This window comes from Equus caballus, chromosome 10 (assembly GCF_041296265.1).
Source record: "Equus caballus isolate H_3958 breed thoroughbred chromosome 10, TB-T2T, whole genome shotgun sequence".
Classification (NCBI taxonomy): Eukaryota; Metazoa; Chordata; class Mammalia; order Perissodactyla; family Equidae; genus Equus; species Equus caballus.
The window spans coordinates 90,705,646-90,730,738 of record NC_091693.1 but is presented as its reverse complement, the minus strand read 5'-3'; the positions used below and the strand labels follow the sequence as shown (position 1 = coordinate 90,730,738).

The following is a 25,093-nucleotide window of genomic DNA, read 5'->3' as shown; positions in this document are numbered from 1 at the left end:
ATTGAAGTATTTTTTCCCTATTCCAACACTTAGTTAAATATGATAGCAATGTAGCAAAAGCCCTTATCTTTTAAGCATTTTGTAAATCTAATGGTAAGAATGGCAGCCCAGACTGTTTTTCCTTTTCTGACAATGTCTGATTTCTTCCCAGACATTAACTACAAGGACCACAGTCCACTGTGGTGTCAGCAGGACATCATTATGACAGGCTTCCAGGTTTCCAGCAGAGGAAACATGTGTCAACTCCTGTCGTCAGCAGGTGAGCAAAAGGCACCGCCAGGTAGAATCAGAAGCAAGCACATCTTCAAAACAGGTGTTACTGTTGACATAACCATTAAACATCTGGCTCTCCATAGCTTCCAGAACAACAGGTATTTTCTCATTTTAATTTTTTTTTTTTTTTAAAGATTTTATTTTTTCCTTTTTCTCCCCAAAGCCCCCCGGTACATAGTTGTGTGTTCTTCGTTGTGGGTTCTTCTAGTTGTGGCATGTGGGACGCTGCCTCAGCGTGGTCTGATGAGCAGTGCCATGTCCGCGCCCAGGATTCGAACTAACGAAACACTGGGCCGCCTGCAGCGGAGCGCGCGAACTTAACCACTCGGCCACGGGGCCAGCCCCTCATTTTAATTTTTAATACAAATTTCTATATTCCACAAAAAGCTGTACTCCTGGGAGAATTTCCACAATAATATGAAATCTGTGAGTTGTGTCTCTTAGTATGACACCAAAGCTCCCTCTCCCGTTCTTGGAGAGCGACTAGGAGAAGAAGGACTCACTGACTAGACTTGGAAGCCACAGAAGTGATGAATATGGTGGGTGGCCTTGGCTCTCCCTCAATGGAGGCACAGAGGTGGGGGGAAGTGAAACAAGCCTAGAGAGGGCTACTCTTTGGTTCCTACGAATGCACAGCGGCCAAATCTATGTCAAAGGATAAGGCAAACTGTACATTCCAGAATCAAGGAGCGTTAAAGACGAATGAGATCTTAAAGAGCAGCTAACTCAGGGATTCTCGATGTTCACTGTATATAAGAATATTCCTAGACCCACCCACTGAGACAGTAAGTGAGCAAGAATGGGGCCGTCTTGCTACACTAAATGGCCCCAGCCCCTCCTCTGTGTGAGTACTCGCTGCTCTGCAGGTACTCTAAGAAATTCACATGCTCTCCTGATTTACGGCCTCAGCTTACACATGTGCTCCCCAATAGCTTGATAAATTAAAACTTTGTTCTATGAGTTTCTCTCCAGGAACAGGCTGACCACAGGCGGCAAACATACCCACAAGGTATCCATCACAGCTGGCAGAAGAAGGGTACAATAAAAGACCCTGGAGTCCATCATGCCTGAAGGAAACCCCCTCCTTACTGCCCATTTCCCTATAGAACTGCCTCAAGATTCCGTAATCCTTGAAGATGGGTTTTTGAGACATTAGTCGGCCATCTTCCAGATTGTGCTGCTTGATCTGACTAAACTTCCCATCTCCATCCCTAGCTCCTGATTGACTGGCTCCGATGGTGGGGAGCAGAGCAAGCCTACTGCTCAGTTATCAATTCGAGGGCTCAGCAGCAGCAGGAGGCACTGGCAGGAGGAGGAATAATATGAATACTTCTACAGCACTAGCTCTGTGCCAGATGCTGTGCCAAGTTCTTTACAAATATCACCTTATCTGGTCCTCACAACAATCCTATTGGGTAGGTGCTACAGAGACGAGGACACCAAGGCACGGAGTGGCTAAGGAATCATCCAAGGACATCCAACGAGGAAGAGAATAAGGATCCCATCCCAGACAGGCTGGCTTCAGAGTCTGAGCTCTTAATCATGACACTAAATTACCCACCAACAGGGCTCGGGTGAGGCCCAGGGCTTTAAGAAAGCGTCATGACTGAAGTCGATCTTTCCTCTTATGGATGAAGAAATTGAAACCTAGAGAAGTGAAGTCTCTTATCCAAGACAAAAATCCTTCATGGTATTTCCAGGAAGAAAGCAACCATTATCTGTCACCAACTATCCTTAAACGTTTCTCTACACACGCTCCTCTAGGGAAGAAATGGACAGACGGCATTACTAAAAGCCAGCTCATTGGTTCCAGCTGTGTTACTCTGACCAAGACGCTGGTTTGGGGCAAAGATTTCCATCCTTTTCTGTTCACTCACAGGATACAACACACTCCAGAGTCAGCACAAGGGGCTTCTGATCATGGTGCTTCTCAAGGGAGGGAAAGGAAAAGGGGAGGGAGAGATGCCATCCCCAAAAGGGAGATGGTAATTGGAACGTGGGAGATAAGGTTCACATAATTTGTGGATGGAAAAAAAAAGATGTGATTCTGATATGGCTCCCAAGGATGGTCTTCCTTTCCTTAAACGGACTATTGTAAAACCTTAGTATATGTCAAAACATCATTAGGTCTTTGCTTTGTTTTGACATACACAGGCAGGCAGAATACCCAGAATGATCAGATCTACCCCAAGTTAGAACTACTCACATACATTCAAAAAGTGATAAATGCATTTCCTAGCAACATTTCATATGCAGGATCAGGCCCAAAATATTATGGATGTATTGATATTATAGCTTTTTACTTACTTGTCATTTCTGTTCAACAATCAAGGTAATTCTGGGGGACCAAAAGCCAGGATAATAACCATGTATTCCAAATCACGGGTGAGCTAGCATGATCACAATGCAGAGGCATTTTCGAGATAATAGTGAGGGCTGGGGTAAGAGTCTGCTCCTGTCCCAATGATGCAAACTGTAGCCACGTCACACAAACCTTCATGACCTCCACCTGCAGGTCTTCGTTGAGGGAAGGTGTCACTTTCACAGCATTCAGGATCTGATTGAGCAGCTGCTTCTCATCAGAGTCCGTCTCCATGGATACAAACCTCTCTTCTGACAGGAGCTTCTGTAGGAGGCACAGGGCAGTGATCAGAGAGAGGTTCCTCGCTGCCTTACTCTGCTGCTCCCTTAGTATGCGCGTTAAGGATAATTTTTCTTACTCAGGAGCCATCTAGTGAGGCCATTAGGCAAGAATTCATGCTCTGTGCCATTGAAAAGAAAAACGCATCAAACTTTTGGTAAATGGTTTTTGGCAAAGACTTTTTCCTGCTATTAGACAATCCATGCTAAATTTTATCAACCGAGATTCTAATGGGGTGGCCATAGAGGTTATGTGGTTGGTGAGGACAGAGGATGATGTGGCCAGGGGAATCTGGCCCCTCAACAGTCACATCACACAGAGCCTTCCTTAAGGCAGCTTTGTCACAGGAAATGAGGAGGTCTTGTGGATAAGTGCATTTCTCAGATATTTATCTCTTTCCTACTGTGAGCTGTCATTTACCCAGAATTATTCATGAATCCACAAATCTTACGGTATTCTCATCAAATAATGAATCCCACAAAAACCTAAATAAGAAGACACTCACTTTCATGAGGTTTGCCAGGTGTCATTACACCTCCCAGGACAGCCTTTTTCTATTTCAGGACAACTCCTCTTCATAAAACCCCTTGTTAGATGGTACCAAAACCCACCTGCCTACAACTTTGGCTCCCTCATCCTTCCCTGGAGCCACAGGGATTAAGCTTCTAAAATATCTGAAGTCAGCTATGAAGTCCCCCTTAGCCCTTCCTTCTCCAGACTAAACCTTCTCGGGTGCCTTCAAGCGCTCTTGGCATGATGTGGTTCCAGACGCTCTCCTGCTGAACATGTGGCCTCCAGGGCAGTGTAACACTTCAAGGTGGTCTGACAGTAAAGAGTAAGGCAGCCAGGAGGATACCTGAGATAACTGTGGACTGTGGACAATTATAATGGGTCAGTGTAGGCTCATCCTTGGTGAAAAACAAAAAAAACAAAAAACGACAAAAGTACCATTCTGGTGAGTGATGTTTGGTGATGGGGAGGCTCTGTGTGTGTTGGGTGGGGACATATGGGACAATCTGTGCACCTTCCTCTCAATTTTATTGTAAACCTAAAACTTCTCTAAAATAATGAAGTCTTTACAAATAACAAAAAGTAAAAAGATGGCGGGGGGGAAAGAAATGGGGTCTTTGGTGGCACCACTGACCTGCTGTAAGCCTGGAAGTGCCCACCTCTAGAATTCTAGTTTTGTAAGAAAACTAAATGTGTTTATTACCTAAAAACAAAAAAATAGTTGTGCATAACTTTAACCACATTCTCAGACCAAATGGGCTTAGTTGTAAGTCACAGCACCTTCTGTGCTGACTCGCCCTGAAACCCCTAACTCTCATTCACAAGGGCCGCACTTAAGCTGTCCTCCTGCATCTGTCCTGGGGCAGCTGGTTTTGAGACCTGGTAAATTTGTCCTTGTCCAATTCAGTATAGAGCTGCAGATGTGAAGAACTTTTGGAATTCTGATTCATCCATCCTTTAGCTCAAGGCCACTGCAGATGCGGAAAACAAGTATTTCAAACCCTTCTTAGGACTCCCTGAAATTTTGTCTATAGTCTCCCCAAAGCAATTTTTCACTATCACATAGTGCTTGCAGGGCAGCCCAGACTTAAAGTTTATATACAAACCTGATTTACTTAAAGTGATAAAGATTGGGAAGCCTTCAAAAAGCACCTAAAACTAGTGGGGGGCAACGAGGGATGGTAAGAGGAGATGCCCTGCCCGCCAGTCACTGAAGTCACCGTGATTGAGTGGGCTCTGGGAAACAGGGTACTGTAACTTAGAGTGTTTGAGGTTAAAAAAAAGTAACTAATGGAAAATATATACAATACTAGAGAAAAAGGAACACAGTGGCAGCTCAAAATCAACTTCCATGCATTTTTATGTTTGGCCCAATTACTGTGGAGAAAGGCAAAGAGTTTTTAATGATATTGACAGTGTTAAAAAATTTCTAATGCTATTGCATATTAATACATATATTATCTAATTCCAATCCACTGGAGGAAAAAGAGGTGGAATTTTCTCACTCTTTCACATATATTAACTCTTAAAAGTTACAGCAGTTCCCCCTTATCCACGGTTTCAGTTACCTGCAGTCAACCATGTTCTGAATATATTAAATAGAAAATTCCATAAATAAACAATTCATAAGTTTTAAATCGCACGTCATTCTGATAGTGTGATGAAATCTTGCACCCTCCCACTCAGGATGTGAATCATCCCTTGTCCAGCAGACCCCGTGCCTGTGGCCTGTCGATTTCTGCCTCCCGCGCACTCAGTGACAGCCGTACCTGTATCCCTGCCAAGGCGTGCTGGGCCAGCTTTGCATTCCTGGATTCCAAAGCCAGCTGGAAAGGCAGCAGGCACTTCTCCCTGGAAACACAGAAATAAGGGGATGGCGGGAGCTCAGCAGAGCTGGCTCTCAAGTGACACAAGCTTATGTGCACCCACCCCCCAATTCTGCCAAACACACACACAAAGGCTATAACCAGTCATGAAAATGCACATTGACTTAAAAAACACAGCAAAAAAGCTGGGCAGAAATGAGGGCATGTCAGTAGCTGGTCTTCTCAGTATGGCTACAGGGAGGGCACACAAGGTCTCTCAAATAACTGCACTAATTATCACACGGGGGGACCCCCAGACCATGAGTATGCCTCGCTCCTTCCCAAATTAACAGAATTGCCTGTGCCCCGTGCACGTGGGGTGAAGGACTCTAGGAAGTACCACGTATCTAGGTCTTGACGCCTTGCTCGTACCTCTATCCCACCATGACGCAGCCTCATCAGTCAGCTTTCAGTCGATAGCTGAAATGCTATCGACTTGTCAATTTCTCTGCAACTCAAAGTGTTCAATAATCACTTATAATTTTTAAACTTGGTCTTTAGTCTCCAGTAAGAGGTATATCTGGACTTTGTGATGGGTTCTTAACAAACACACTTCCAAAACAGAAATACAAATGAACCTTCAGTAGCTTTGACCAATGAGAAGGACCTGCTGTCATGGGAGAGACAAAAAAATCCAGAGAGTTACTGAGCGCTAAAACATGTTAGGGAGAAACCAAAAGGGCTACAAAGGAAAACATCTCTTTCTGTTAGAAGCTTTTCCTCTAAATAATTAAACAAGAGACCCACAAGTTTAATCAAACCATGACTTCCCTATGGAACCCCACTGGCACAACAAACGAAATGCTGCTTAATTTCTGCAGGTTACTCCACCCCCACTGAACCCAGAGCAGCCTCATTTTTACCTGTTTTATATTTTCAGCATGAACTGAAAGAGTCATTGACTTTAGAGAGTGTGAAAGCCACAGGGTAAGACTACAGGATTCCGTCTTATGAGAAAGAAGGGTTGCTGCCGTCGACAAGAAGACAGAAAGTTAATCACAGGGCTGGCTCCTTGCTGCCCACCTGCAGCTCTGCTGCTCCTCCATGGAATTCTCCACCCGCAGCTCCATGGCACAACGGAAGAGTCAAAGACACTCCCTGCTGCCAGCCACAGAGACAGAACAAGAACGCACTCTATCAGAAAGGACACTTGCCTTCCTAATCCTTCCCATGTCTCCTCTCACTACCCAAAGTTACAATATCCACTTCGATATGACAAGCGATTACACTACAGCCATTTTCATTAGATCCATCCTTTGACAGATGGATAAATTACCCAAGGGTGTTACTTCCAGTTGGGTGGCTACAATTTTGTTGCTGTATCATTGTCAGCTTGTCACAGTAACAAGGCAAACAATGCTATGCAGTCAATTAAAGCAGAAATAGCTGGTTTTTCCAATTTTGTTTCTTTCGCTTAATCATAAGCAGTTTATAAGCATGGGAACATTAACTGGAAGGGTGGAAGTCCAATGAGAAGTGGGAATAATGGGCAGAGGGAGTATTAACAGAAGAATCACAGAACTTCACCTGTAAACCCTTGAAACATCAAAGTTGCATCGGGACTAATTTGCTGGGAAAGATGTGCATCTAGACTTTGGAGCCAGATCTGCCAATGAGGGCACAGTACCAGTGAGCACATGTGGAGGTCTGCAACTCTCATGGTCCTGCAGCCTGGAGCAGGAGAAGTCTCTGCGGAGTGGCTAGCATGCTGAAAACACACAAGTATTACCCATGACTCCCCAGGGGAACCACGCAGAGTGGATGGCATGTTCAGCAGCAACAAGGACGCCCTGGAAATGCCAACCCTGCTGAGCCCTGGGAGGCAGCATGATGTCTGCATAAACAGCTGCATACCACATTACTGCCATCTGCAGCCAGCCCTTGAAATCCTCATTCCACTCACTCCCTGACTTACACATTCACATGACTTATCCTACAGACTGAGCCAGGCTATGGACAAATGCCAGGACCGCCAGGGTGTGCCACAATTCCAGGGGATATCACTGAACTGCTCCCTGTGCTGGTGATGGCCACCAGACAGGACTGGAAGACGTCATCGGTTCAGCCAGGTTTTGCTCAAGCTGAAAGGTGTCAGCATCCAGTGGAAAGAACATGGGCTGTGGAATCCCATAGACCTGGACTCAAACCCCAACCATCTGTAAGCTGTGCAATCACCACCGAGACACTGAGCTCTGTCGAGTCTTAGCTTCCCAAGCCACACAAAGGGCATCTTGAGGCCAATCATACAGGGTTACAGTAAGGAGTACAGATAATACATATCAGGAGTAGGCAAATTTTTTCCATAAGAGGCAGAGGATAGGGCTGGCCCCGTGGCCAAGTGGTTAAGTTCGCGTGCTCCGCTGCGGCGGCCCAGGGTTTCGCTGGTTCAGATCCTGGGTGCGGACGTGGCACCGCTCGTCAGGCCACGTTGAGGCGGCATCCCACATGCCATAACTAGAAGGACCTGCAACTAAGATATACAACTATGTGCTGGGGGGATTTGGAGAGATAAAGCAGGAAAAAAAAAAAAGATTGGCAACAGTTGTTAGCTCAGGTGCCAATCTTTAAAAAAAAAAAAAAAAGAGGCAGATGATAAATATTTTAGGCTTTGCAATCCATATGGTCTTTGTCCTAACTACTAAACTCTGCCGTAGCACAAAAGCAGTCAGACAATATGTAAATCAACAAGCATGGCTATGTTCCAATAAAACTTTATTTACACAAACAGGCAACAGGCCAGATTTGGCCCACAGGCTGAGTTTGCCCAGCCCTGATGCCGACAAAGGCCCAGCACAGCCCACAATTTTCAGCACAGGATAAGCAGACCTAATCTTGTCACAATATCCAGAAAGACTGTGCACAGGTCCCAGGCTAACCGTCCTGGGAGGTGGTCAGCCCTTAGCAAAGCCAGCTGCAGCACCAAGAACTTCTCACAAAATAAGTGCTTTGAGGAAGCAGACTGAGAGGTTTCATCTGGGCCCCAGACAAGGCATCCCATGCATCCATCCAACCATCCATTCAGCCAACATTTGAGGACCTACTGTGTTCAGGGCCCCACAATGGGTGCTTAGGAAGATCCAGCAAGGAAAAGACAGGACAGACACTGGTTTCATTTTGTTCACAGGATGAAAGAGAAAAAAAGAAAGTTAGTACTTATTATTTCCCTGTTTAGTCTACCTGTCACTTCAACCTTAAATTAGCATTCTTACCCTTGTTTTACATTTGAGAAAATGGGGGTCCAGAGAGGTTTCACAGCCTGCCAAGGCCACACAGCTAAAATCCACTGGAGACAATTCAAACCCAAATCCATCTGATTCCCAGGATCAAATTCCTTCCAACAATCTGGTCTCAAAAGATCAGAGCAAAGGTAGAATAGATCTGTTTCTTAACCTTTCTTAGATCATGAACACAAAAAATCTGGCAAAAGACCCTCTTCCTAGGGGAGTGCGTGAATCACTTGATGGGAATCACAGAATTCCACCCCCCCCCCCCCCGCCACCCCCATCAAACGCCAAAGCCACATGGATCCCAAGCTAAGAGCCCCTGCCCTCAGGAGAAAGAGCCTGCATCAGAGAAGAGGGCCATGTTCCCTGGCTCACTTAGGGTTCCACCAGGATGGGCTCTGAAGTGAGGTGACACAGAGCCCTGGGGCAGAGGTAGCTTCCTGTGTGTGTGTGTGTGTGTGTGTGTGTGTGTGTGGAGGATCACTAACTCTCCTCAGGGTCCAGGCCTCTCATCCCCTCAGACCCAGCAGCCCCCTAGGTTAGTGTCACAAGCCTCAGATCCTGACTCTGATGGGAAATAAACACGTGGGAAATGAATGAAGCTCACGGGCACAACCAATTTTGCTGCTTGCTCTGTGATATCATAAAAACCCTGCTGCCTGAAGTTTTTTAAAAGTGATTTTAATAAGGGAGAATAACAGGTTTTAATTGGGTCTCAGACTAACATTTATAATGAAGATGCACGTGGCACACACTCAGTCCCCTTTGCACATCCTGTATTGGAATAAATCACTTTTTGATCTTTCTAGATGCTGCCTCATTGGGAAAAGGGCATACGAAAACCCAACATTCAATTACATTAAGCAATTATTTTTTATGCACAGGCATGTGCAAATTCACTCTTGCCTAATTAAATAAAGGCAGTGGCCCCAGGTTTCAGGTCCTGACACGCCATCACTTCTTAAAGAAGAATTAGCAGAGCCGAATCTGCATGAGGAAAACATCCGTGACAGTGTGTCTGTTCACGGCAAGGAGACGGAGCCTGTTTCCTTAACAGCACTGTCACAGTTCACAAACCAGCCTTATTGGGCTGGCAGATAACAACGGACAAAGGGAAATGAAAACAGGCAAATAGGGGAAGAGGTAGGATTTACCAAAAATTACTTTTCAGCAGGAGCTCAAGTAAAACCTGGATGTTAGGCTGATTCCTCTTTGATGCCCTGCACAGGAAGGGGCACAAAGATACTTCAGATTTCTAAGGTCTGCTTACACTCTGCAGTTCTAGGATTCTACAATCCAAGCCATTTATTCAATGACTGTCTGGATTCCATCACATAATAACCAGGGCTCTGGTTGTAAATCACTGGCCTGTATGTGCCAAGTACCACACTACAGACGTGTGTACTTACTACCTTACTTAATTGTAACTTTTGAAAGCAGGGATTTAATTATCAACAAAACCAACTAAGAGAGATTAATTCACCTGTCTAACACCCATGTTTGTAAATGACAGAGCTGTGATTTAAACCCAGACCATCAGCCTTCAATCCTACATTCTCAGGCCTCCACGAGGACGCCTGTGCCCACAGACAGCCTCCGCCGACCACGGCCTGTGGCACACTGCTTAAAACAGCAATCAAATGTCTACCAGGTAAGAAGAGGCAGGACAGACATCAAACAAGGAATGAAAATTATCTTATTTTGAGTGGCTGTGTTATTGAACCCAAAGTGGGTTCCCTCCTGGGGAGTTAAATCAGACTCTACACCAGAAGCAGTTGTCTCACAAAGTAAAGTGTATTTGCGGCAAATAGGAGACCATGAGGAATCATTTCCAGAGTCATGCGTCCCCGAACAGAGGGAAGCAGGGACATTTATTTGGGATGGGGAATGAATATTCAGAAGGGAGAGGTGGGAGTCCTCTTGCACAGCCTCAGTTGGAAAATGTGATTCCACACACACTGCAGGTGATGGTAACAAGGCCTAAGCTCCTCCTGGAGAGATCTCAGCATTAAAAATGAGGCAAAGGTCGTAGGCACAGCTCTTGCAGGGAGGCCTGGTCTGGTTCAGGGTGGTTGGTGATTGCATCTCCTTAACATAGCAAAAGGGAAAGGACAATTTAGGAAAATGGTTAAAATATCCAAACCCACACTTGAGTTCCTCAGGGCAACTAGTGGGTGACAGCTGTTCATGAGCAATGCTTATATTTGACAGTTGGCACGTGGTTATGAGAACCTACAGGCAGACTGAATGAGTGGAAAAAATGTGGCTTTGGAGCCAGCTGCTGGGTTCAAGCTACGGCCATCACTTTTCCCAGTAGTCAGAACCTTTCCTAATTTGAGTAGAGAGGTTTGTCACCCCTTGTTGTGACACTCAGGATGTTGTCATGCATGTTTATGAATACTGATGCTTTACACAGTTGGTATCAACACGGACAGATTTTCATTCACTAAGTTTTGCCAGAGCCGATCCCACTGAGCCAATCGGAACTGAACTGCTTCCTTAATTGATTTCCTCTGCAGTGCAGCTGAAGTGTTTCCATTTTATTTCTATTTTCATTTCTATTTCAATGAAATTATTTTTATCAGTATCAATCCCTTCCTTTTATATTTCATAACAAAGATTGGATTCATCCTTCAGAAACTGTTTTAGCCCCGAGGGATACAGCGTGAAAACACAAAATCCCTTTTCTCCTGCAGGCCTTCAAGATTTCTTAGCTAGCCTGTTGCAATGATTAAGTTGAGCGTATGAAACTGTCATCTTTGTAGGTCGGAAAGAGTCGCATATCAGCAATTTTTTATGATTCAATCTGTTAAAAATAATCCTAAATAATATAATGTGGTTATGCTCATATTTTCTCTCAAGATGTAAATTTCTATTATCTGTCACTTCATTATACAAGGCACACACATACATTAAAAGATCCAAACAGTACAAAGGGGTACACAGTGATGAACACCAGGCAGGGTGCTACCTAAAAAGGGCGGGCTGAATGCTGACAATGGCTATTTCCAAGGAGTGGCATGGGGGAGTTTTTCTCTTTTTATAATTCCTATTTGTATCCATTTTTACAGAATAACTCTAGAGTATACTTGCATAATCTGAAGAAAATACTTCTTCAGGTACAAAGCCATTAGCTCCTCACAAAAATAACATCATTGTGTTTCCTTCTGTCGTTCAGCTCAAAAATAGTAAGTGAATTTGCTTGTATTCAGACAAAATATTAAATATTCTCCCATTTCTTCCTGGTATTTACATCAACAATTCATGTATTCTTTACAGCCATGATACCTGCTGTTCTTGTCCATAAGAAAAGCTTCCCTGACATTATGGGCCTCACTATGCTAACAGATTTGTTTTTCTAATGAAAGGACAACTGTAGGCAATTAAGGAGGCTTGCCTATCATCTGAAAAATTTTAAATACGATCTAGATTTTATCTTTGCTATCTGATATGTCTAATTTAAAAAGTAAGCCGCAAAAGAACAGAAAGCAACATAAATACAAAAACATTTTGTTACAGTATCGTGATAGGACAATGGGTTTATCTTTTTCATTTTAAAGTTTTCATCTAATATTCTTGCAATGTTTAAAACCTATAAAACACCATCGGTCAAGAAGACAATTTATAAGGGAGAGTAAATGTTTATTCATTTTGAAATTTTTTTCCCAGTTTTATTGAGATATGATTGACATGTACCATGGTATAAGTTTAAGACGTACAAGACAATGATTCAATATATGTATGTATTGTGGAATTATGGCCACAATGAGTTTAGTTACTATCATCTCACATAGTCACAACTTCTTTTTTCTTGAGATGAGGACTTTTAAGATTCACTCTCCTAGCAACTTTCAAATATACAATCAGTGTGTTAACTATAGTCACCATGCTGTTCATTACAACCCCAGAACTTATCTTTGAAAAAAATTAAGGATGGATTATGGCTTGGTATTTTCACTTGTAATCTAGGTTTATCAATATTAATACTTCTGCCATAAGATATAAATTCTACGTAATCAGGGAGAAAACACTAAAATTTTTTATTTCTAGAGAAAAAAGAGACATGAAGCACATATTAATCACAAGGTAGGCTGTTCTGGAATTCATTTTTTCTACAACTACTGGCATCTATTATGTTCGCAACATTGCCTTGGCACTGAGTACAGAACAGAGGAAAACACACATCATTCCTGTCCAAGGTGGGAACACGTGTAATTTCACCTTGTCTTAATCAAAAAAAGAGGAAAATGCCAGAGAAATGTTAACATCAAGGCCCACTGAAGATTGGCTGAGCCTGTAAGATGAGCAAGTCCAGTATAAAGACCAAAGCAAGTAGCCTTCTCATCCCATTGGACACCACACTCTGTGCTGGACACAACATACTGGCTTCTTTCATTGGACGGAATGTCTGTCTCTTTCACCTGAAGGATTCCTAACTGATGACAGAGTGGTGGGAAGTCAGAGAAGTGCCACTCATGAAAGTCCAGTGTGCCAGGCACAGGCTAAGGGCTGAGGCACAGGATCTCACTTACACCTCACATTCCCCCAGTGAGGAGGGAATTTACCCACCAGAGAAATGAGGGGAAGAGAAGAAAACTCACTCCTGGAAAGAGATGGGGCAACAACTGGACACTGAGCTCCTTGATGGTTACCATGTGTCACTCTCAAACCACGTTCCAAGAACTGGGGTAAGCATTTTACACACAGCAAGCCTGTGAGGACCTTTCATAAGGAAACTCCTTTCTTCTGTCCATTGTCCACCCATCCTTACATTTCCTCACTTTCTCTCTCACGCCAAGCATTTACACGTTGACTTTTACGCTTTTCCAGTGTGAAACACTGTACACTGCCCCCCACTTCCATCAACACACTTCGCAATTCCTCACATAACTACCCCCTGTGGCACCACGGAAGGTTCTTGCTCTTTAAGACTTTCATAAAAAACAATTTGTCAATAGATAACAAAAGCTTAAAAACATTAATATGCTTTGACCTAGGATTTTCTAAAGAAATCATCATAGATGTAGCAAAGTTTTAGATGCAAAGATTCTTCTGCAGTTTTATTTATAATGTAAATAATGTTGAATAAATCATGGTACATCTCTAGAATGAAATAATACACAATAATTAAAGGTATTCTGGAAAGTTTTCATTAACACTGGAATATGCTTTGAAATGTTATGCCAAAGGTTTAAAAAATGAGAATACAATGTAGAACACATGCCTGACCATGGTCTCACCCTTGAATAAAAAATTACATACACACACAGAGTGAGGGGAGGGGGGAAAGAGATTGGAAAGAAATTCCTCAAAACAATTCCAGAATGGATCTCTGAGTTTTGGGAACATGGACAAATTTGGTTTTATTACTTATATGTTTCCACATTTAAAAAATTTCCAAGAATAAAATATATTCTCTTTAGAAATAGAGAAACGTGAAGTTAGCTCTATCCTACACATGCATAAACACACACTCCCTTTTCCTTCAAAGATTTTGGTCTGGAAGCTGAATGGCTGGGTTTCTGGTAACGGCTTTGATCTAATCCTTCCTAAACTTCCTCTGTGCCTACTTCATCTCTGCTACCAAGGCACCACCATGCCACTTTATGAAAACTGGGCTGAGTATTCCTGGAACAGGCTCTCTTTTCCTTTCCTCTAAACTTTTCCTCACTACTTTGCAAACACTTGCTGAATTCTTTCTTCTCCTGAAGCCTTTTTGACTGAAAATAGGCTTATGACCCTAAAATGTAATTACCTTAATCATATAAACAATCTAAAATCAGTATGCTTAATTTAATTTTGCTTTTCTGACATGTTTCCCTACAATCAAGCTTTCGGACTTATATTGTGAATACACTAACAGCATGAAATATGCCTAAGCAGGGCCTATCTGCCCTGTCCTATAACACAGAACCACATGCTTTTTGCTACTTAATGATTTTTTTTCAGGATGAAAATACCGCAACTGGCAATCTGGAGGCAGGACTCTGCCCCGAATCTCTGCCATGGAGAGGCAAGTAGAAATATAGCACCACAACAAAAAAGATTTCTAGCTCAAATACTCAAATCTTAGGGAAGCACAGAAAATTAACTGGACAATATTCTAACAATCTTTATTATGTGCTGATAATTTTATGAAAATATGTAGCTACCTCTCGAAAAAAAGCAACTCTATGGCATAAATGTCTTTCAGAAAAGTCTATATAACCAAAGGCAAATAACTTAAAAAACAAACCAATTAATTACTTTGAAACAAACTGTAATTTCTTTATGTTTTATTCAGAACTCACTGGGCTATCAAAACTCACAAATAATACACATATACCATTTATTATAATGACTTCTCACCAATTAAATGCCATAACAGCAAAATGGTAGGACTAAATGTGAAGTAACATTTTTCTGTGAAACAGAAATTTCCAATTATGATGTCAGAATGCCTTATAAAACGAGTCCATTAACAGACCAACAAACGGCCAGAACTAAAATTAGCATTCCTAAACAGCTAATAATCCATTTGTGAGAAGTACACAAGATTCTTAGTAATAAAAAGATCTTTTTTAAAAAATAAATATTAATCCAGCCTCCTCTATGGCCAGTCTCTGTACCACATGGCAGGCATGCGACAATGAAGGAGACAGTCCCCTGCACAGGGAGCTGCAGTCTAAGGGAGGCAACAGAAGGGAAACACAAGTAAGGGAACAAGCGCTGTGCTGAGCCACACACGAGCAACAGAAGAAGCCTATGAAGGCACAACCACCGACAACAGAAGTCTCCTAGGTGCACAGGACTGCCTACAGAAACCTATTAAAAGTGCACACGACCGACAGTGGAAGTCTCCTAGGCGCAGAGGACTGCCAAATCCAGGCTCTGCCAATTACAAACTGTGCACTGGCCATTTAACCTCTTCAACTCTCACTTTATTCATCTAGAAAGATGGAACTGACATAACCTACCCAGAGAAGCATCACGCCAATTGGATAAGAATCTCCATTGGGAAGATTCCTAAGTGCCCAGGGCTATCCTAACATTTACAGCACTCCTCACAGCCCCTGCTCAACCCCCTCCCTTCTCAGCCTTGGCTCTGTCCTCCTCCACACCAGGTTCAGGAACTCAGGTCCGGACACCCCAGCCTGCAGGCCACTCTCAGATCACAGCCTGTGGTCTGATAACAGTCCCGTGGCCAGCCCTTGGCCGAGATGCACACCCCTGTGGCACCATCTGCTTCTGAAGAACAATCTGCAGAAAAGGCCCATGTGCTGCTTCTGGAAGGAGGCTCAGCACAGTCTAAGGGGGAAGTCTGAAGCCTCAAGTACCCAGAGCATGAGCTGAGGGTGCTGGGAAGGCTCTGGGCAGGAATGTCCCCTCCGCCCTGGGAGGACAAGAACAGGACCTCTAAAGTGCAGGCCCAGGGCAGAGCTCCCCCTCACCCAGGACTCGGGTGGCAAGACAGTGCCTAGCATGTTGCACACACTCAACAAATGACTGTTGCCACTGTGTTTTTTCCCACTGTGGCCATTGTCTTGTTATCACAGTTTTGTTGTCATCATTATTTACTGGTGGCAGGAAAGCCTGGAAGAAGGGGCCGCACTCTGCTGCACGGCCTCGAGCGGAAAGCACAGTGCAGTCAGGCCTGTATTCAGGAGTGGAAAAGAGGAACAGAACCCGAGACAGCGCAGAGGTGGAACAGAGAGCACCTACAGGAAGGACAATTTTGAAGAAGGAAGTGGGAAGGAAAATACCATATTTTTATATATTTTGAGTTCAAGCTTCCTTTGGGCATCCAAGCACTAACAGAAAATTGGATGTACTGGTCTGTGGCTGAAGAAAAACTTAAGACGTTTATCCATCTAAAAGTGGTAGCTGAAGCCTTGGAAGTAGACAAAACTTTCAAGGAAAAGTACAAGATGCAAAACAGAAGGACAGAGCTCAGGAAAATCCCTCCAGCCAGTCAGCGGAGAGAAGGGACGGCAGCAGAGAAGTCAGGAGAAGCAGCAACACTCAGGAAGATGGCAGGAGGATGCTGTTGCTCAGAGACCCGTCGATTCAGGACGCCATGTGCCAGTCAGTGAGTGCCCACTCTGTGCCAGGTGCTGTGACTTGCGTACATACGCCATCTCATTTAATCTGGTACTTACAGCACCATGTAGTGTGTAATTACTTCCAGGTCGTCAACAGCTAACAGGCTCAGAGACGGTAGGTAATTTGTCCCATGTCCCCTAACTACCATAGAGCACTAGGTTCATCAGAAGCTACACCTACTGTCCAAACTCAGGAAACTAGACACTCTGGTCACTGCCCTGGAGCAGGAGATGTGGAAAGGAAGAGAAATGATGGGCCCACCCACCACATGAGGCTGTGGGCTAGGAAATCTGATCATGCTATCTCATTTAATCTCCCAAGGACTGGGGTAGAGGCTCCCAGAGTCACGTACCACGGACAGAGCCAGTAAATGGATGGGTTCAGCTTTGAATGTAAGGACTACATGACACAAAAGCCTATGCTCTTTCCATAGCAACATGTTGCCTCTCCATCCGGAGGGAACAGAAGCTAAGAGGGGCAGGGAAACACGACAGGCATCCCTAGAAAGCAGCCCAAGTCACAAAAACTTTAACCTTCCTGCTGTATTCGGTTCTCCCCCAAAACAACTCAGCACATGAAAGCCAGGGCGATAGTCCCCGCTTTCTCAGTACAATCAAGAACAGTTTCTGTCTGAACAGCACACTTGGATGTAAAATGTTCAGGCCTACAGGTCCCCAAAAATAGAAAAATCTGCATCCTTCACTCTTTCGTCAACTTTTTGCCTACAACAATAAAGCTTTCAGCATTAAATTGTGAAATTTAGCCCAATATATAAAAGCTAAGCATCAGGCTAGTGTGAACACATGGAAAGGCCAAGGACAGCATCTTAAAACTTATTCTCACGCCGGGAGATAGCACTGTTGAAGGTAACAACGGTTCATCAAACACATGCTCAGTGCCTTTGACTCACCTCTTCTCTACTGACACAGCCATGAATCTTGACAAATGCCACCCTCCTTCACGCTCTGCTTGATGCTGCCAGCATTCCCAGAGCCCTCCTGGCAGGGTTGGGGCCTCCTCCACTCCCGTGACACAGGACACAGTGGCTGGTTACACAGGTGGTTAGGAATATTGTTAAATACCTGGGGGGGATGCATTAACCCTGCTTGGCTCACAGTCCACAGCTAACGAATGTCCTTGTGAAATCCTCTCCTGAGCAAGTGAGCCGCCTCACTGTATCACAATGCACACTAACTTTACAGCCAAGAGCCTACCTCCAAGGAGGAGGAGGGCTCCAGGATTCTACGCCAATTTCTGACCAACTGGCAGAATCAGAACTACAATGAGGGGAATATTAATATGACTTTTTTCCTATGGTACATCAATTTGATGGAATTTTAATGGCCCTTAAAATGTTTTTAAAGAACTCTTAATGGTGTTGGAAAATTTTTTGGTATAATACTAAGTGAAAGTAGCAAGTTAAAAAACATTATATACTTATATACCACATGACCTAATATTCATTATATACACTCAGAAGAAAATAAACCAAATATTAAGATTTATTATCTGTGGGCTATCTGACTTTTGCGTCCAGTCGTCGAGAGTTCAGACTTCACGTTATTACTGGGCAAGCTCAGGCAAGATGAGGCCTCGGTCCCTCATCTACAGAGGAGGGACGCCAGGAGCCTGGGAGAGCTCACGGAACACGACGTGTGCCAATGACCATCCTTCCAGGCTTCCGAACTTTCTACAGGAAGAACATACTCACTTCACAACCTAAAAATATTACTTCGTTTTTCACAAGTATATCACCTGTGTGATATAAATTCTCTTACTTTCTAAATAATTTAAAACAAGTGTATTTCATAGCATAGGCCAAATTTTTACCTTTGAGACCTCCACCTTACACCATTTACACAAATGGCTGGGAGCAGCTCCATCTTGGGTAAGGGAAGAGGTGAGGACTTTTACGAACAAACGATTGAGGTTCTGGCATCTAAAACGGGGAAGACATGGTTCTCACAGTGTACCTAGTGCCTGACACCCTTTCAGAGGGTCACAGGGGTCTGAACAGGCCTCCCCAAGATATGCCACTTTGCTATGTGGAATATTTTGAGCTAAAGGCAATCGAGACCCTGTGGGCTTGAGAGAAACTTTCACCTCTCCCTTGAAGAATGTCAACTGGGACCTTTCCCATAATAAGAGTTATCACCAGAAATAAATTGTTATGGCCTACCTGTATGGCAGGGTAAACCCTAATGACTGAACATCTGTTCCACTTATCATCCGGTGCGCTACCCTCCTCCCGTCCGAAGCCTCAGGCCCCCAGGCCACTCCTTAGCTCAAGATGGCACATAGACCTCTCTTCACCTTTCTGTCTCTGAACCTCTCATGCGTGTGGGGTTCTTGTGGTATAAAATTAAATTTGATTTTTTCCTGTTAATTTGTCTGCTGTCAGTTTAATTCTCAGAGTAACCAGAAGAACTAAGGGTAGAGGAAAATTTCTTCCACCCTCACAGGGTCCATGAGGTCAAAATTATTTTCATTCTCAATCTCTCAGGAGTATACGGCAGAGTTCATCAAAAAAGAACACCCACAATTATCTGAAAAGGGTCACAATTATCACAATTAAAACTCCCCTCCGGGGCCAGCCCCAGTGGCCTAGTGGTTACGTTCAGTTTGCTTCGCTTCGGCAGACCGGGTTCAGTTCCCAGGCGCAGACCTACATCACTCATCTGTCAGGAGCCATGCTGTGGCAGTGGCTCACATACAAAAAGAGGAAGATTGGCAACAGATGTTAGCTCAGGGCCAATCTTCCTCAGGAAGAAAACTCCCCTCCCATTTTAAACCACTTATCTGTAGAGGCTGGATCTTCTTTATCTACTTCAATCAAAGCAACAGACTGTGACTGACTAAATAGAGAAGCAGAGCTGAGAATTCAGTTTTCTATCAAGCCAGATATTAGAGAGATCTACAGAACATGTAAAATTCTTCTCACTGTTTTGTTTTGAAAGTAGTTACTGTTCATAAAAAATGTCATTTATATTAACATGTACATGTTTATTATTCTTCTAATTATTTTTTGAGGAAGATTAGCCCTGAGCTAATATCTGCCGCCAATCTTCCTCTTTTTGCTGAGGAAGACTGGCCCTGAGCTAACATCCGTGCCCATCTTCCTCTACTTTATATGTAGGATGCCTACTACAGCATGGCTTGCCAAGCAGTGCTGTGTCCTCACCCAGGGATCTGGGCTGGCGAACCCCAGGCTGCTGAAGTGGAATGTGCAAACTTAACCACTATGCCACCGGGCCAGCCCCAAGTGTTTATTATATTTAATGAATAAATATTTTTAAAATTCCTATTTTAATTTCTAGGATGATAAATATTGATAGATACAATCCAAAATTTTTTTTAAAAGCTCTTTGGGATCCTCAGTAATTTTTAAAAGTGTAAAGGGCCTTGAGACCAAAACGTCTTGGAACTGCCGCATTAATGTGATGGATGAATGGATAAAGAAAATGTGGTACATGCACACACAAACACACAAGGATATTATTCAGCCATAAAAAAAGAAGGAAATCCTGCCATTTATGACAACATGGATGGGCCTGAGGGCACTACGCTAAGAGAAGTAAGTCAGAGAAAGACAATTACTATATGATCTTACTTAGTTCTCACCCCCCGACACACGCACACAGAAAATGATAATTTTGTGTGTGTGCGACAGACGTGTTAACTAACCTTACTGTGGTAATCCTTTCACAACACACACATACATCAAATCATCATGTGGTACACCTTAAACCTACACAATGTTATATGTCAACTATGTCTCAATAAAGTTGAAAAAAAGCATGCCAGGAACATGGAGGAACCTGAGATAAGGCCTGCAGGCTGGAAGCTGCCCTCCTGCTCAATGCTGAGGAGACGTAAGGGACAGAGAGGGGAAATGGACACTCTTCTCCAGGACAGAGGGTAGCAGACAGGCATGCTGAGCCCTTGCGGGGGAGACCACATCCCCTCTGTGGCCTAGATCGGGGTCTCTGGATCTGTCTCCTCTGCATCTACTGCCAACTGGTGGATGCTCACGCTGGGAAAGAGAGACACCTCATGACTGTTCAGTGTCCACCTCCACTTACAGAGGCTGACAGGCAAAACGACCAGCTTGGGGTCCCAATGGCCAGACAGAGGAGAACCAGGACTTGCCCGAGGACTCAGTGGGTACTCCCCTTCAGCAGGTACTGGGCTCTTGGAGGGAGAGTTTGTGTCTTGTTCCCACGTGTTCCCAGCACACAGAACGGTGCTTGCTCAGCTCTGACACCCGACCCCCTGCCACTGGCTCCTCCACCAGAGCCCCCTCACATGTTTTCCCAACACTGATCCTAGCTCCAGACACCTCCAACAGAGATGTCAGCATTCAAGACTGAGAGCCACAAGGCAGTCACAGTGAGCAAATATTTACAAAGGCATGCACGTACTGGAGGCTTGGGCACACACACCTTAAACCAACAGTCGTTTCCTTTCTTAGTCAAACATCCTATTGACTTCGAATTACATCTATGTTTTTACTCCCCCTGAAACACACATGCTTCCCTCCCGCTTTGCAGCAAATATCACGTAACTGGCCTTGTCTTCCACATCCCGCTTTACTTCCGAGGAGGAGTGAAACCCTGCAGGTAAAAACAGCAGCCCTCCCCAGCTCCCCCTGGGCAGCCCGTGTCCAGCCCTGCCCTCCGCCCTTGCTCCACAACCCACAGCTGGACACAGTTCCAAGCTACTTCTCTTCCAACCGTCTCTGAAATAAGATACAAAACCCCTTCTGTCTTTTAAGGGTTTTTCTCCCAGCTGGTAAATACAGAAAAACAAAATGCGGCTTACGAAATAAAGCAAGCAATGGAGGAGTTACAGCTTCGGGGGTAAGAAAACCTTCGAAGTACAACAGTTCTCTCTGGACCTCACTAAATTAAACACCAGCCCAGGTCTGCTCCCACTCAGGCTGTGATCCGTCCTGGACGCATTCCTTCCATTTAGGCCTCAGAGCCCTGCACTGAGTCTTCGCCAGGCAGCACTGCAGTCCACCCACCTGAGCCTGAAGAAGCAACCCTGGCTGCTTCTCGGCCCCCCTCAGTCACGTGAGCAGCTGTCTGGAGCGGTGGGGTCAGTGATTCAACCACAAAATCACTCAGGCTTCCCCAGAGGGTGTTCACGTCAATCCAGACCAGCATCTCTTTTATCTTAAGGTCTCCTTCTGCCTTATGGAGAAGAAAAGTCAATTTAGGTCAATTCCTGGCAAAGTCACGTATACACACTAATTTGGATAGGTCTAACAATTCAAAGCTCGCCCTCAGTCTGAATACAGGAAACCCCCCTTTCCAAAGCTCTGGCTCCTTGAAAATTGCATGTGAAGTCGTTTCAATTCAAGGAGATCCTGTCCCTACACGAGTAAGCTGCACTCTCGTGAACCAGGGGGGGCCTAACAGAGCAGATTTCCCAAGAGTTCTTTTCAATAATGGCTATGCATCAAACAATTCACTGCATGAAATTTAGTTTTATAGATCTCAGCTTTTCACATAAATTACAAATAAGAAAAAATAAGCTGCTGCGTTAGGTCAAGAATGGGAAAGCATTACTCCGTGATGGAAGAAGGTAGCCTCTGTCCCGCAGGCCTGACTGCCTCGGCTGGCTCCAGAGCCTCTCCAAGCCTCACTCTCCCCTGCCACACAGAGGCACTATCAGGACTGAGTCCAGCACGCACAGCACCTGAGAGTCCATGCCACACAGTAGACGTTTAAAAATGTTAACTTCCGTTATAACGTGTCCCAAATATAGTTGGGAAAGTGTGAATCACAGGCTATTAAGCATCACACTAACAGAGCACTGGAAACTAAACAGGTGAAGGGAGATCTCCTGCAACAAGTTTACTGGACTGGACTTGAAATGGATACATCAGGGCACTGTAGAGTCTCATAATCCTACCGACTTATAAACAGCTCAACTACACAGAAATATGTAGTAAAATAAAAATAAGAAATATTTAATGAACAAAGTTGTCCAAAGAAACTAAATACGATTCTTGAGTTTGCACCGCATGTTCCCAAGAAGAGAAGTCCTAGAGGGTGAAAAGGAGATTCGAACACCTGACCGGACGGTTTACCTCACTGAACTGATGAGCTCAGGTCCCCACCCACCTCCTGGAATCCATCTTTATAACCCATCAATGTAAAAAATTTCTCAAAGCCATACTTTGAAATTGAAACAGGAAATCTGAACTTAAATTTTCTGTAAAGCACAGTTTAATTATGCAAACCATGTAAGAATAACACACACAGCAAAAACCCTACCTTTATTCCATTCAAAAAGAATAAAGAGGCCTAAGAAGGGAAACCCATGACTGGATTGTTACACTTTTTCAAAATGGGGTAATGTTTCCTTCTAGCACGTCCCTCTAGAGCCAAGTGCTATGGGATAAAGCATCAACCACTTGTCACAAAGGAAGGAGGAATGGCCACAGCTGTGTTTTGGACATGAATGTTTGGCTCATATCCCACAACATCCCTCAGGCCCAACCCCCAAATCCCTGCTGGGGTGAGCCATGCACTTCTTCAGTTGACTGCACCACTTAAAGAGCTTTTTAGGTCGGGGGGGGGGCTGTTAACAAGGAGAAGATTTACAGTTGAGCACTAATTATAGGTCTTCCCTATCAAAGGGAAGAGGATGTGAAAATCACCAGCACTGGCTTACAGGCTGGCAGATAACACACAGCAAAGCTGTCTGTAAGTTGGGAAATGGTCTAGATTGTCACTTACGCTACGTTAAGAGGTGACAGGAACACTCTCTTCCACAGCAGTAGGGAAAGGAAAAGAAGAAGCAGATCTCAGGGCACCCTGATTTTCAACGTGGATTCCAGCCTGCGCACCACTGTGGCTCCTCCACACGTCACTCTCCTTGCAAACGGGTTTTGTAGCCAACACGGAAATGTCACGTTGCTCACTGGTTATTGCAAGCCTGATCTCAGGAAGTGGGAACAGCCCAGGGCAAGTCCTTGTTCACTTAAATGCTCCCCACTGACCCCAGCAAGGCTAACAATGTCTCCCTCCATATTTCCTTTCATGGCTCCCAGAGACAAAGAATTCTCTAAGACTGGAAATGAGCCAAGCTTACACTAATCAGAGTGTCTTAAACCTCCTATTCTTTTTTGTCTTGGTGTAGAACCAGCAAAAGATAAACAGAGCCAAAACTTACATTTGCATGCCTCTGCAAAGAGAAGTCAGCTGGGGTAGAGAGGAGGGCAGGAACCAGCAAGAGACGAGACCTCAGGACGAGCTCAACTGCAGGAGACGCATGATGTCTGCGCTCTCCTGGAAGAACTCGGGCCTCAGCAGGAGCACCTGTCCTACATGCAGCTGACACCCTCCGTTTGGGGAACACAAGCTGGAGACTCTACACTGGCCTCCTCTGTGTCCTCCTCTTGACACGGGAGGTACCAAAAGAAGGCCAGCACTTCTCCAGGACACAAGAAAGGCAGAAACACCACGATGAGGTCGAAACCGCTTGCCAAAATCCGCTATTGAGGTATCTGCTGTCCTCATCCATTTTAAGTCACACATAGTCCTTCCTAGTTGACGTGGATATGTTTATTCAATTAATAAACAAACAAACAATTTGCACATCCTGTAGAAGTTGCTCCAGGGTTTAAAGCACAGAACTAAAGCACTAAAATAGATAAAAAGCAGTGCAGAAAAGCAATTAAAATAAAACCATACAAAGAATGGGATGCTGCTACGGATGGTTCTCTGCAAACATAAATGCTGATGAATGTGCTCCCACCTGATGAAAATCAGCAGGTCCCCAAACAAGACAAGGAGGAACATGTCAGCATCTGGGCTGAAAGAAGTGTCTAGACCAGGCAGGCCAAGTGAAACAGAGGGCTGGGCAGAAGCTCAGCCAGGCAGGGACAGGAGAGGGTGAGGGACACATACAAGAACAAATGGGAAGAAGGGCTGTCAGCAACTGTGGGGGACTACAACGGGCAGGAGAGTAACGAGGCTGCAGGTGGCTCTGAAGAACCACAGAGAAGGTAGGCAAAATGGCAGCTGGGCCACAGCCACAGTAATGGCTGGACTGTTCCCAAAGGGGCAACAAGGAATGCCAACAAGAGCTTGCTGTCAGTGGCTGCCTTTCAGTCAGGCAGCTCTAAGATTCCCTTGACAGTTTTATCTCATCTGTTATAAATAACCTGGGCTAAGAGAAAGGAAAAATCCTAGACTAGAGTAGCATGGGGTGGAGGCTCTTTCCTCCTTTAGGACAGAAATACTCCAAGGTGAATTCACGTCAGGGGCACAGCAGGTAGGGTATGTCCTCTAGGTGGGCCACGGACTCTTCATGGAACCTAGCGAGAGCTGAACCCTGTACATTCAATGCCCTTTGACAAAGAACATTAATCAGGGTCCCAGGGGTGCCCACCAACTCCCGCCCCAACTCAGCAAGGGCTTTGACTGAGTAGGAAGTAAGGCATTTAAAGTTCTGTTAGCTGAGGTCAATGGAGTGGGTATGGG

At 44.5% G+C, this 25,093-nt stretch overlaps 1 protein-coding gene across 6 annotated transcripts in view; it reads right to left on the bottom strand.

Annotated features, from left to right (window-relative positions):
* ARFGEF3 (ARFGEF family member 3) overlaps positions 1–25,093 on the bottom strand; it is a 146,623-nt gene that overhangs the window by 108,556 nt on the left and 12,974 nt on the right. For all 6 annotated transcript variants that reach the window (XM_023651189.2, XM_023651191.2, XM_023651192.2 and 3 more), the window contains exons 3-4: positions 5,194–5,275; positions 2,768–2,899 (exon numbers count right to left, since the gene is read on the bottom strand). In XM_023651189.2, the coding sequence (XP_023506957.2) occupies positions 2,768–2,899; positions 5,194–5,275 (214 nt within the window). The remainder of the gene's footprint in view (positions 1–2,767; positions 2,900–5,193; positions 5,276–25,093) is intronic.